Below are 12125 nucleotides of genomic sequence, written 5' to 3'. Positions count from 1 at the left end.
CCTAAGTAATTATGGTGTGTCATTTGTTTTTACATGGCAGGGAATCCAACTTGAAAGTAATGTCAAGATTTTTCTATAAATATTCATAAGGGATAATGGGGAGCCTTGTGGTTTTCTCTGTTTTGTACTGAGGCTTGAACTCAAGGCCAGGGCACTCTCTCTTTGCTTTTTCAATCAAGACTGGTACTCTATCACTTGAGCCACAACTCCACTTATGGCTTTCAGTGATTAATTGGAGATAAGAATCTCTAAGATTTTTCTGCCTGTTTGGATTCAAAACACAATCCTTAGATCTCAGCCTCCTAAGTAGCTAGAATTACAAGCGTAAGTCACTGGCACCCAATCATTTTTTTTTTAACATTACTTTTGTTTTGTTTTGTTTTTGCCATTCCTGGGGCTTGAACTCAGGGCCTGAGCACAGTCCCTGGCTTCTTTTTGCTCAAGGCTAGCACTCTGCCACCTGAGCCACAGTGCCACTTCCGGACTTTTCTATATGCGTGGTGCTGAGGAATTGAACCCAGGGCTTCATGTATATGAGATAAGCACTTTACCACTAGGCCATATTCCCAGCCCCTACATTACTTTTGTCTGCTGTTTTGTATCAGTTTCATAAAATGAATTGTCAAGCAATTCCTATTTTCCAAGAAAAGAATACAGAATGAAGGTACTCCTTCTTTGGCAAGAATTCTTCAAGGAAATCATCCAGGTTTATCAACCCAGATTTTATAACTATGAGTCTAATTTCCTTAACACTTATTAGCCTATAAAAAAATCTATTTCATATGGTAGTTTAAGAAACTGCTCTATCTCCTGTGTGTGTAGCTGTTCTCCCTGCTCGGCTTGTGATGTCTGTAGCCTGCACTGACACCTCATTTCAGTCCTCCGCGTTTTCCCATCAGTCTTGATAGATTTTGTAAATTTAAATCATCCTAAGAACCATCTCTTGGCTGTCTTGGTTGTTGTTTTTCTCTTTCTAGGTGCTGGAAGCAAGAACTTAACGGTGTTGATCTAAGATTGTTCCCATCACAGGTGTGCATTTAGTGTTATAAATTTTTTCAGCATTAGCCATATCCCACATCCACTGTTATGTTCTATTTCCATTTTTATTCTGCTCAGTGTTTTGTTTTTTCTATAGTTCCCAAGACTTTTTCCCATGTATTATTTAGGAATGTGCTATTAGTTGTGTAAAGGATTTCTGCTATCTTTCTGCCATCTCTAGTTGTATTAGAATATATCCGAGAGCATTTTGTATGATATCAATTCTCCTAAATTTGTTTTATGACCTATACGATTTATCATACAGTATGTTGCATTAGCACTTGTGAAGTACACCCTTACTTTGTTAGGTTGTTCTGTTGATTGTTGGAGGGGAGTGTTGTAGTTCCCAGCTACAGTTGTGGATTTATTCCAACAGTTTTAGCTTACTTCACACATTTTGTGGATCAACTGTTTGGTGCTTGACATTTAGGATCAGTCTGGCTCATTAATGCACTGACCCTCCTCTCACTTTTTTTTAGGTGGAGTATCGCTGTTACTCAGGCTGGTATCAAGTGATTCTTCTGCCTTAGTCTCCCAAGTAGCTAGGGCTTCGGTTGTGCATCACACTTGGTCAACCACTCATTTATCATTATATGATTTTGCTGCCTCTGAAATAGTATCTTTGCTCACCCTGAAATAGTTTCTTCTTTACTCATATTAATATACTCCACTCTTCCCCTCCCCTCCCTACCTCTAACTAATGCTGGGGATTGAACCAGAGTTTCAGCAGTGTTAGACAGCCAACCCGTTTTCCTTTACTGTTTGCCTGACATATAATTTCCCATACTTTTCCTATTGTTGTTTGGAATATCTTATAGACAGTACACAGTTGGTTTCTTGTTCTCTTGTTCTATTAATGTCTATCTGTTAATTCACTGATGTATTTAGATCACTTAGGTCTAAGGTAATTACTGACATGTTAGCACATTAAGTCTACTGTCTTTGTTTTGTTTTGTATTTGCCAGTCCTGGGCCTTGGACTCAGGGCCTGAGCACTGTCCTTGGCTTCTTTTTGCCCAAGCCTAGCACTCTACCACTTGAGCCACAGCACCACTTCTGGCCTTTTCTGAGTAGTTTATTGGAGGTAAGAGTCTGATGACTTCTCTTACCTGAGCTGGCTTCGAATCACAATCCCCAGATCTCAGCTTCCTGAATAGCTAGGATTACAGGCAAGAGCCATGGCCCCCAACTTGGAATTACACACACACACACACACACACACACACACACACACACACACACATACACACACATCCCCAACTTGGAATTACTTAAACACACACACACACACACACACAGACGCGTGCGTATACATATTTTCCATTCATACACACAGAGTTTTTGAGCACATTACCTTTGAAGAGCTTTTCCAGTAGTTATACTAGGTATTGTTACTTTACATATGCATAAATCTATTGTCATTTTACTACTTGGAATGAAATACAGAAATATCTCTCTATTCTCCTCTATTTATAATTGTTCTAAATATGTCTTCTATATACTTTCAGAACTATCTGAGGCAGTACTTTAAATTTTTGTTTCAAAATATTTTAGAAAACTTGAAGGCTTATTTACTCATATTTTTGCTGAAGTCATTTTTTCTTTCTTCCTGGTACTCCACTTTCCTTACCCTTGTTTCCTTTCTCTTTGAGAACTTCCTTTAGCCATTCATTTAGTGTTGATCTGTGGAAAACAAATTCTTCGGACTTCCTTCAAACATCTCTCTGAACCTAGGAGTGGCTCAAACAGAACTATACCAATTTGTAGAACTGGATACCACCCAAAAGTACTAGATCCAAAACTAACTGAACTGTAGTTTTAACAAAAAGGGGCTAACGACAATTTATCAGTGGAACACTGATGGTAGAAAAGGTTTGAAGGAGGGCTGGGAACATCCCAATGTCAGAGGTTCCCATTTGTGGCCACTGTGATGACGGAGGAGAGGGAATAAAGCACAAGGATCAAGGTTAAGAACAAAGGTCAGTCAAACCTGGTGGTGCAAGCCTGTAATGCCAGCACTTGAGAGGCTAAGGCAGGAAGACATGAGGTTTGGGGCCAGATAGGGCTCCATAGTGAGGCTGTCTTCAAAAAAAGTTTTTAAAAAAAGGAGAAGGAAGCAAAGAGATGAAGAACATGCACAACTTCTAAAGCTCCACAAAGCATTTTAAAAATACCTCAACAAGACTAATTGCCAATCTACCACCTTTTACAAGTTCTAGCCTAAATAAAATACTGTACATTTTAGGTTAGCCAACAAGTGAGAACAATTCTCTGGGTCTTATAAACACCTCTGAAACTCAAGTCAGCAGAAGGAAAACACTGATGTGTTGGGCTACTTACAAGCCATTGCTGTAGAACCACTTACCTAATCCACACTCTTCATGGAAAGTAACTCCCACTCATAGAGGAGGCAGCTGGGAGGGAGAAGGCTTTCCTTAGATGGGCAATGGCAGTGTCTCTAAGTTCTGCCTCTTCTTTAATCATCCTGTTCTTATATTCTACTAGCACTCACATCTTCTCCAGTCATTATCACTGCACCCCTTCCTTTAGAGAGAAATCAGAAAAGAATGGGGACTGTTATTCCACAGGTCATATTTGGAGAGCCATTATTTCCCATTTCAATGGCCATAAAGAAATGAAGGGAAATGTTGAACACAAGTTTGAAATTTCTTTATGTGATTAGGGACTATTTTCCAGATCCAAGACATTCACAAGCTTAAGAAAAAGAATGAGCACATATGATTTAGTTGGCTTTCTCTTTTAATCAAAAACATACTTTGTTACAGAGTTCTCAAGAAAGATTCAACTTTTTTTTTTTTTTTTTTTAGCCACAGACTTCAACCAGGCAAAAAATATACAGAAAGCCACAAAGGAATGAATTAGATCTTCAGCTGACCAGTGCTCCCCAAAGCAGAAGCTAAGAGGTGGCTCCCCCCTAAGTTCTGGAACGACTGCATGCCTCCACTCTCAGGGGAAGAGACAGAATTGGGAAATATCACCAAATCTGTCCCCAGCCCCTAAGTCACATCTTCCAAACTGAACTGTGCAGCCAACCAGGTTTTCAACATCTATCAGTATTCATACTTTTCCTTTAAATCACATGTCCAGTGCATTGAACAGAACTCCATACTTGGCAGAAGTTTGTCAACATCACACCATGGCTAGCCTTTTAACCAAACGAAGCTCATGAGTCCTTCTATCAGTGACAAACAGCCTTAGCAAGAACAGCTGGCTTCATCCCTTCCTCTCCTGTTACTACAAGAGTGGTCTCTACCAAGACTCGCCAGCCCCCCGCCCTTAGCCCTCTCACAAGGAAGGCTCCTACATCCTTGAGAAAAAGCAAACTTTATTAATTATAGTCATCCAAGAGTAGGCTGGAAAGAATGCTGGTAGGAATGATCCAGCAAAAAGTTGTCTCATCAAAACAGATCTAAAAAGAGCCAGAAAGTACTGAATAATCACTCACTGGTACTGTTTTCTTGAGTCAGATAAACCATTTTAATTGATGCAATTCAGACAGATTGCCCTGAATTGAGTGTAGAAGAAACCAAAGACTCAAAGAAATAATCTCTCCTATTAGGTATTAACAATAGATTTTTTATCCATTTTAGCTGAAAAGCATTACCACGCTTAGGAGGGTGATGCCACACACATACCAACTAGAGAGCTAGAATGTCCATAGCTCAGAAAAAGCCTTTATAAAACAGAAGTGATGGAAAAATAAAATGAAGGCTTTTCCCTCCCTTTTGTTTTAAGCCTGTAAAGTATTTATTGCAGCTCCTACAGTGATGCTAGGCCTTTGGTTACAATGAAGTCTTAAGGACATATTATGTAATGTCTTGTCTAAAGAACACTAATAAAATATTAAGCCAAGTCTCAGTTGAACAACATGGAAATAAGTAAAAAGCCCCCTCAATCAGCAGAGCAAAGATAAGGAAAAAGTCCAGAACTGCTGCAAGAAAGGCAAGGCCACTTAGAATTCAGAGCTGGAAGAGTTCATCTAATCCAATGCCCTCCTTTTACAGATGAGGCAACTGAGGCCCAAAGACGGTAAATGACTTGCCCAAGGTCACACAGCAAAAACTTCAGAGTGCACCTGTCTGGCCTAGCCCAGAGCCACTAGTTTCAGGTTGAACAAGAACATAAACTCTGTGCCTATTGAGAAAGCACCTAAAACAAACTTGTGTGAAAAGTATCCGCATCAAACAGAGAGAGATGATTGTCTTCACCAGTTTTCTCCTCCATCCTTCCAACATTTAAAAAAAGGAATAAAAAGCTTCATTCATTCAAGTCTGATGTTAAAATCCCTGAAAACATCAGCCATTACTTTAGTTATTCCTTAGGGCAGGATATGGGACTGTCAATTCTCAAAAAGGCACCTATAGGTCAAAAGTATCTGTAGAGGAAGAAGGCTAGAAAGTATGGCTAAGAGGACACCAAAGCAAAGCAAAAACAGCCCTCTTGTTTTCCAGTGTGCGTGTGTGCGTGCGTGTGTGTGTGTGTGTGTGTATGTGTGTGTGTTGCAGCTGCCAGTCCTCTAGGCAACAGTATTGCCTCTGGTTACTGATGCTAATTTAGCAACATTTTGTATGCAGCACTTGAGTGGAAGCAATAAAATGTTTCAAAACATTACTCTAGGGGGAAAATTATGAATATGACTCACTTCCCTCCATATCAACCACACAAAACTCACCAAGAAGTAGAGAGCACTGTAAGCAATCACACTAATGTCTATTACCAATGCACTGATGTCCTTTGCAACACTTGATAGTCAAGTACCTGGAGACTGTCCCAGCTTAGACTTTTGTATTAAAATTTCTAATAATTTCACTTATCTGGTTTCCTTGCTCAAGCAGTTAAGAAATAATGAATGAGAAAGGGAAGAACACAGTCAGGGGAGGCACACTAACAGCAATCTAAAAAACGGTAGTTGTCAGAACAGTTCTTAGAAGTCCACACACAGCTAAACATAAAAAGAAATGTTATGCCTGGCACAGTGGCTCAACTTGTAATCCTAGCTACTTGGGAAGTGGAGATCAGAAGATCTCAGTGTAAGGTCAGCACAGGCAGAAAGAAGCTCATGAGATTCCATCACAACCAACAGCTAGGCGTGGCAGCACATGCCTGTCACCCTCAGTTAAACACAGGTAGGATTACAGCCCAGCTGTCCTGGGCACACAGCAAAATAAAATAACCATCTTGAAAATAACCAATACAAAAAGGGGCTGAAGTCGGGGTCATAAGCAATGTTCTCTAACAAAGGACAACAGATCACAACAGGGCTCATCGATAAAGCTTATCACAGACTACTTACATACATCAATACAGAAACTAGTCATTAAAGGAGCTGAAGGTCTGATTCACCTTCATAGCAAGAACGAGGCCCTGAGTTCAATCTTCAGTCACACACACACACACACACACACACACACACACACACACACACACACACACGTTATATCCAGGACATTTTCTGATAAACACTTTCAATAATTGCATCAAAAAATAGCTGAAATAAAAAGTTTTCCTGCTAACTAGAGCAAGTTTGTAGGAAATTTCATTCCATAGCAATACCAGATAAACAACCTAGAAACACTGGGACAAGTGCTAAGAATAAGGCAGGGCCAAGAGTACTGTTATAAATAAGGCCACTGAATTTTTACATCCTTCTTGGTATACTGGAAAAGAAGAGAAAAATTGGAAAAGCTTGCACAAGAATCTTACAGCCTATTCTCTATAATCATGCAAAGTAGGATTCAGATAATTATTTACAGATCACTAACTGTAACAAGATGGCTTCTGCCTTTAGAATAAGAGTTTCTTCATGCTGTGTTATCCTAACCCCACCTCTAAGAGTTAACCAATTTTACAGAGAATCATGTTCATGTATTAAATTTACCTACGCAACCTAAATTCATCATTTTGCCTGTCTAACATTAAATAAAATGCTAATAATATGACCATGAAGTAAACAAATTATAGTAACTATTAAAAAGAATTCTGACCTGCTCAGAGAATAAAACTCCTCCTAAAAGGCTCTCAATAAAGGCCTCAACTAATCTGACTTTGCATAAAACAGCCAATGAGTATTCACCAGGTACCACAAAAACAGAAACAGAAATATTTTACCTCAACAGATACTGAGTGAGCACTAATGGAAATGTTGAAATTTTCTTCCCCAGATGGCCAGTCAAAAAAATGTCTACTGGATGGGAATGTGGCTTAACAGTAGAGTGCTTGCCTAGCATGCATGAAGCCCTGGGTTTGATTCCTCAGCACCACATAAACAGAAAAGGCCAGAAGTGGCGCTGTGGCTCAAGAGGTAGAGTGCTAGCCTTGAGCAAAAGGAAGCCAGGGACAGTGCTCAGGCCCTGAGTCCCAAGCCTCAGGACTGGCAAAAAAAAAAAAAAAAAAAGCCTACAATTCACCTACATAGAATAGCAGTCAACTTTTATAATACGGCATTTACCATCTGAAAGACAGGACATTTTATTTTGCCATTCCACCACAAAAATGGCTTTATAATTTTCAAATACAACATAGCGAGTAATTTGTTGTTTAACTGGACATTCCAGGTACAATTACATTTAAGTCAGATCATCTGATTTATAAACCTGTACTGTTTATAGGGAGAATGGCAGAGATACCCCACCCCCCTTATTGGTAAGGGCAATACAAATGATCCATGTTTCTGGAAAAGCAAGGTTATATATGGCAGTGATTTATTATCATTACATTAGTAAACCAGGGGCAGTAAACTATTAAAAAAAATAGACTCTATCCCACCAAAGAATGTACTCCCAGGCCAAAAAAAAAAAGAAATAGGCAACACCATTAAGGATTCTTTTGGACAATACAAGGAAAGGCACAAGACGAGAGTGGAATGGATTTCAGGCTGGATGTAGCTGGTTCATCTCTCATTCAGCTTTCACTGAAAGTTGATATTCTGAGATTCTTTGAGATATGAATTAGAGAAAAGCCACCCAGAACCATATCCACATAATAAGAACTACAGTACAGAAATGATTTACCACCCTAACAGGGATATACAAATTTAAACAGTGAGATTCTTTAGTCTTATTCATGAAATAGGACCATTTCTAAGCAATGGAAATACAGTTTGATAACCACACTGTCAGACATTAACTGATAATTTACAAGATATTTTCCCCAAAGCATATGACAATATAGGTCAAATACAAGCAAACAATAACTAGAAATACTTCTGTAGTTTATGGCTCTTATTAGAAACCAAGACAGGTGGCTTGGCTCTGAACAGATACTTCTCAGCAAATATCTTCCACATACTTTCTGAAGATGATTAACATAAAACCTTTTGTAAAGTAGAAAAGGAAGCAACAAATTAGAGCATTGCATGGTTAGTTCATAAGCTAAATTGTTAAAAAAAAAATCTGTTGTTTTAAAACCCTCTCCTCACATTTTTATTCTTCATTCATAGTAAAGTGGATAGAAAGGCAAATATGTCTAAAGATATCTTTTTATAATTCTGCCAGTAAAACTTTTGTTTAAAAAATCAATAAACTTACATACTTAAATTTAAGTGTTTACCAAAAGTATCCGTGAGCACATAAGAATAGAAATGAATTGGTAGCAAAGCTGGTTAAAAAACAAGACATGTAGCCAGGCATGGGTGGTCACACCTGTAATCCTAGCTACACTCAGAAGGCTGAGATCTGCAGATAAAGGTTCAAAGCCAGCCTGGGCTGGGAGACTCTTATCTCCAATAAACCACCAAAGAGCAAAAAGTAGAGCTGTGGCTCAAGTGGTAGAGCACTAACCTTGAGCAAAAAAAGCTCAGGGGCAATGCCCAGGCCCTGAGTTCAAACCCCAGGACTAGCACAAAAAAAAAAAAAAAAGACATGTAACTTGGATGGAGATCTAGATCTAAGTCACAGCAGAAAGCACTCAATGCCCTCTAGGACAGTCTGACTAAAGACCTGCTGAGGGAGGCTGCAGGACTTGTTCGTTTCAGTTGGTATAAGAACCATTTTGGATAAGTGTTTTCTAGAGCTCAAATGTAGATAACACACCTTAAAGATTAATAAAAGCTCATAGAAGCCCTCGAAGCAAAAAGTAAAAGCATCTGATAATTTTGATTTTATTTCACACTACCTTGTAGACAATCTATTTGTCATACAGACAACTAGGCCAATTTTTGCTATAGTAAAACAAAAGTTTAGAAAACAACCAACTCTACCCGATGCATAATGTCCATGGAAAGTCCCGGTAGAGTGTGAGGGAAACCAGAGCTGTCCAATGCAACTGGCTGTTGGCTGTCATTTAGTAGAAGGTGTCTTGCCACTGAGATTGGACTCAAAAGTGCAAAAGAAAAACATTTTAAAAATCAAACCTAGAATTCAACTTTGTATGTTGAGACTCAGTTTTATTTATTCTACTAGCTAGGTAAAAAGCATACATATTGTGTCTGTGGTACAGTCAATACATCTGTAACTTTTCTACTTAAATTCTCTATACAAAGTCACTGCCGATTGATATGATCATTGATGGCAAAAGGCTTAGAATAACCAAAAGGTATAAAAAGTTTACGGTCTTGCCCCAAGATACAAAAACTGAATTTTAAACAATGTCATAACATACATGATTTAAACAGTATATGAAAAAAAAAGTCACACATCAAATCAAGTACAAAAATATCCAAACTACCTATGAGGAACTGCAATGTTTCCATTATTCTGCACAGTATTTAACATAGAATTTAGCAGTTTCCAAAATACTCATTATTTAAGCACTGCCACCTTGCAGAACAGTGAAATAATAGTGACACTGCTTTTAGTGTTTTTAAAAATACAAAAATTTCCCCTATGAATTAATGAAGGAAAAGGAATTTCTCTTCTAGGCCTCTAAGTAACCAACCCTATGCCTAGAAAATATAGAAGAATACATCTACTGTTTAACAGGGCCAAAGTGTACTTCTTGATAAAGTCATCCAATGGGGATAACAAATGTAATTTTAAATGACAGCTGTCTGGTAATATTAAGGAATTCTTAATATACACATAGATTAGTGTTTTGTCTTGGCAAAAAGAAAACTGAAGTTGCAAGACAACAATCTGAATTGAAATCTAGTTTAACTTGCAAAAAATATTTTGGATAAAAGGTTATAATACATTACTATCTTAGTTTTTAAACACAGAGAAAAGTTGCTCTTGGTAAAATTAACTCACCCACATGGCACAGTATTTTGGAGTAAAGTACGTTCAATAGTAACAACTTGCACACAAAATAACATAGGTGAATTAACTTTGAGAACTTCTCTGCCTTTAAAATCAGCAATATTGAATTTATTCTGTAGAATAACACACATACTGATGTTCTGCATATAAAAGGCTTTAAGACATTTTAAAGGACTAAAATTTCCAGCATTGGAATGACTCCTTCATACATAACTGATGACGACTAATAAGAGTGTGTTCTTCCTGATCTTCAAGCTCTGAGCCATGCCTGAAAAGTCTAAAGAGGAAAAAAATAATTGTTTTAATCCAGTTTCTGTCTGCTAGGAGCAAGGCAGCAAACACATTTTTTCAACCCTTTATAAAGCAGAACAAAAATGAAATAAATCTTCAGATTATAAACAGGATTGTATTTTATAGTCCACCATCCTGAATGTGATAAGGGTCCCCATGGCAAGAGCCCTCAGTCTAAAGGTTGCGGGTCTGCAATAGGCATGGTGTGAAGCACTTCATCTAGGAGCTGGAGGGCCCGGTGTAAGTGAATCTCAATCCAGCACGGTGTTTCTTTGATACTCTGTCTTGGGTAATCGGGTCCCCAGCCTTTTACAAAGCTCATCCTGAGTATGCACAAGCGACGAAGGTCATCAACACCAATGCCGGCCGCAGCTGACAGACCTAACAGAAAAGTTTGGAAATGTCAGAGAGATAGGTGATCTTCTTTCCATCCTCCCTATTTTATTTTCCTCAGCATACAGCTTATTTCCTCTGTTAAATTGCCAAGAGGTAACTGTAGTTCTAAACCTCATCAACAGGGACTGAAAACTTTTGGTTTAAACCATTTTATATTCCACCAGGTGTCTTCTAGTCACCACTAATTAGAAAGTTACCACAATCTACCGACACCCCTATTTTCCTCTTTAGAAACGGAGGTGAAGGGCTTAGAAACAATTTGCTTGTAAAAGGCAGACATGTCTGCAAACTGGTTCTAAGAACCGGTGTCAATCTAAACAGCCCAGTTCAGAATAAGACATGACTACTACGCAGACAGTGCATGTGCCTGGTTCCACATTCAGATGACCCCGATGATGTCTGTCTCTCAATCTCACAATGAAAGCAGGTAGATGACAATATAAAATAGTATAGATGTTCAGATCTGCTAAAAATCAAACTCTCTAATGAGTATGTGGTACCTATGTCTATGTTGGAAACTCCTGAACCTAAGTCACAATGGAAATCTATATCTAGTCTTCCAGTCAAACATATAGTCATATAGTCAATCTGCATTTATCAATTATCACCATGAAACTAATGGGAAGAATTTGCATGTACTGTAGAGAAACCTGCAGGACCACTGCAGTTTTCTTAGCCAGTGTGATTTGCTTACCACACTGAAGAGGTTAAGAACAGGGGTTGAATGAATCACTAGTTATGCCTTCAGACTTGGAAGATGGGTGCCACGTGTTTCCATCATAAAAGTCTATAGTCAGGAGTTTAACTCTGCAGTAAAAAATTCCCCATCAGTGTGAAACCTGGCACACAGTTCAATTTAAAAGTCTACAATTTAAAAGTCTACAAGTTATCAAAATACCACCCTCATTTAGTTTTCTTCCATGCTTAGCACAATTTTTAAAAGTTGGAGAGGTGTCCAATTCTGAAACTGAAATCACTTTCCTTACCAGAATAAAGTCAATCACTCATTGTTTACAACCCACCCTAGCTGGTGAGATAGGAATAAGAAGCATCAGCCAAAAAGAGATCAACAGTCTAGAAACTGCCCCCTGTATCCCATACTCCCTTTGATCTACAAAAAAGAATACAGAGGGTTCTATTCTAGGCAAAAGGCAACTATTACAGAAGAAAGTTTTAACAAGTTCAA

The 12125-nt window shown here is 38.4% G+C and overlaps 1 protein-coding gene across 6 annotated transcripts in view; it reads right to left on the bottom strand.

Moving 5' to 3' along the window:
- Nucleotides 1-2341: 2341 nt before the first annotated feature.
- The window catches only part of Smad4 (SMAD family member 4), a 61483-nt gene continuing 51699 nt past the window's right edge, over nucleotides 2342-12125 (bottom strand). For 4 of the 6 annotated variants that reach the window (XM_048363737.1, XM_048363738.1, XM_048363740.1 and 1 more), the window contains exon 12: nucleotides 8791-10924. In XM_048363737.1, the coding sequence (XP_048219694.1) occupies nucleotides 10713-10924 (212 nt within the window). In that variant the 3' untranslated portion in view covers nucleotides 8791-10712. Of the gene's footprint in view, nucleotides 3582-8790; nucleotides 10925-11633; nucleotides 11747-12125 lie in introns of those variants that run through there. The other 2 variants (XR_007213451.1, XM_048363741.1) reach the window with 2 other exon arrangements.

The sequence above is a fragment of the Perognathus longimembris genome, chromosome 15 (assembly GCF_023159225.1).
Source record: "Perognathus longimembris pacificus isolate PPM17 chromosome 15, ASM2315922v1, whole genome shotgun sequence".
Classification (NCBI taxonomy): domain Eukaryota; kingdom Metazoa; phylum Chordata; class Mammalia; order Rodentia; family Heteromyidae; genus Perognathus; species Perognathus longimembris.
This window is presented reverse-complemented; position numbering and strand designations above follow the sequence as displayed.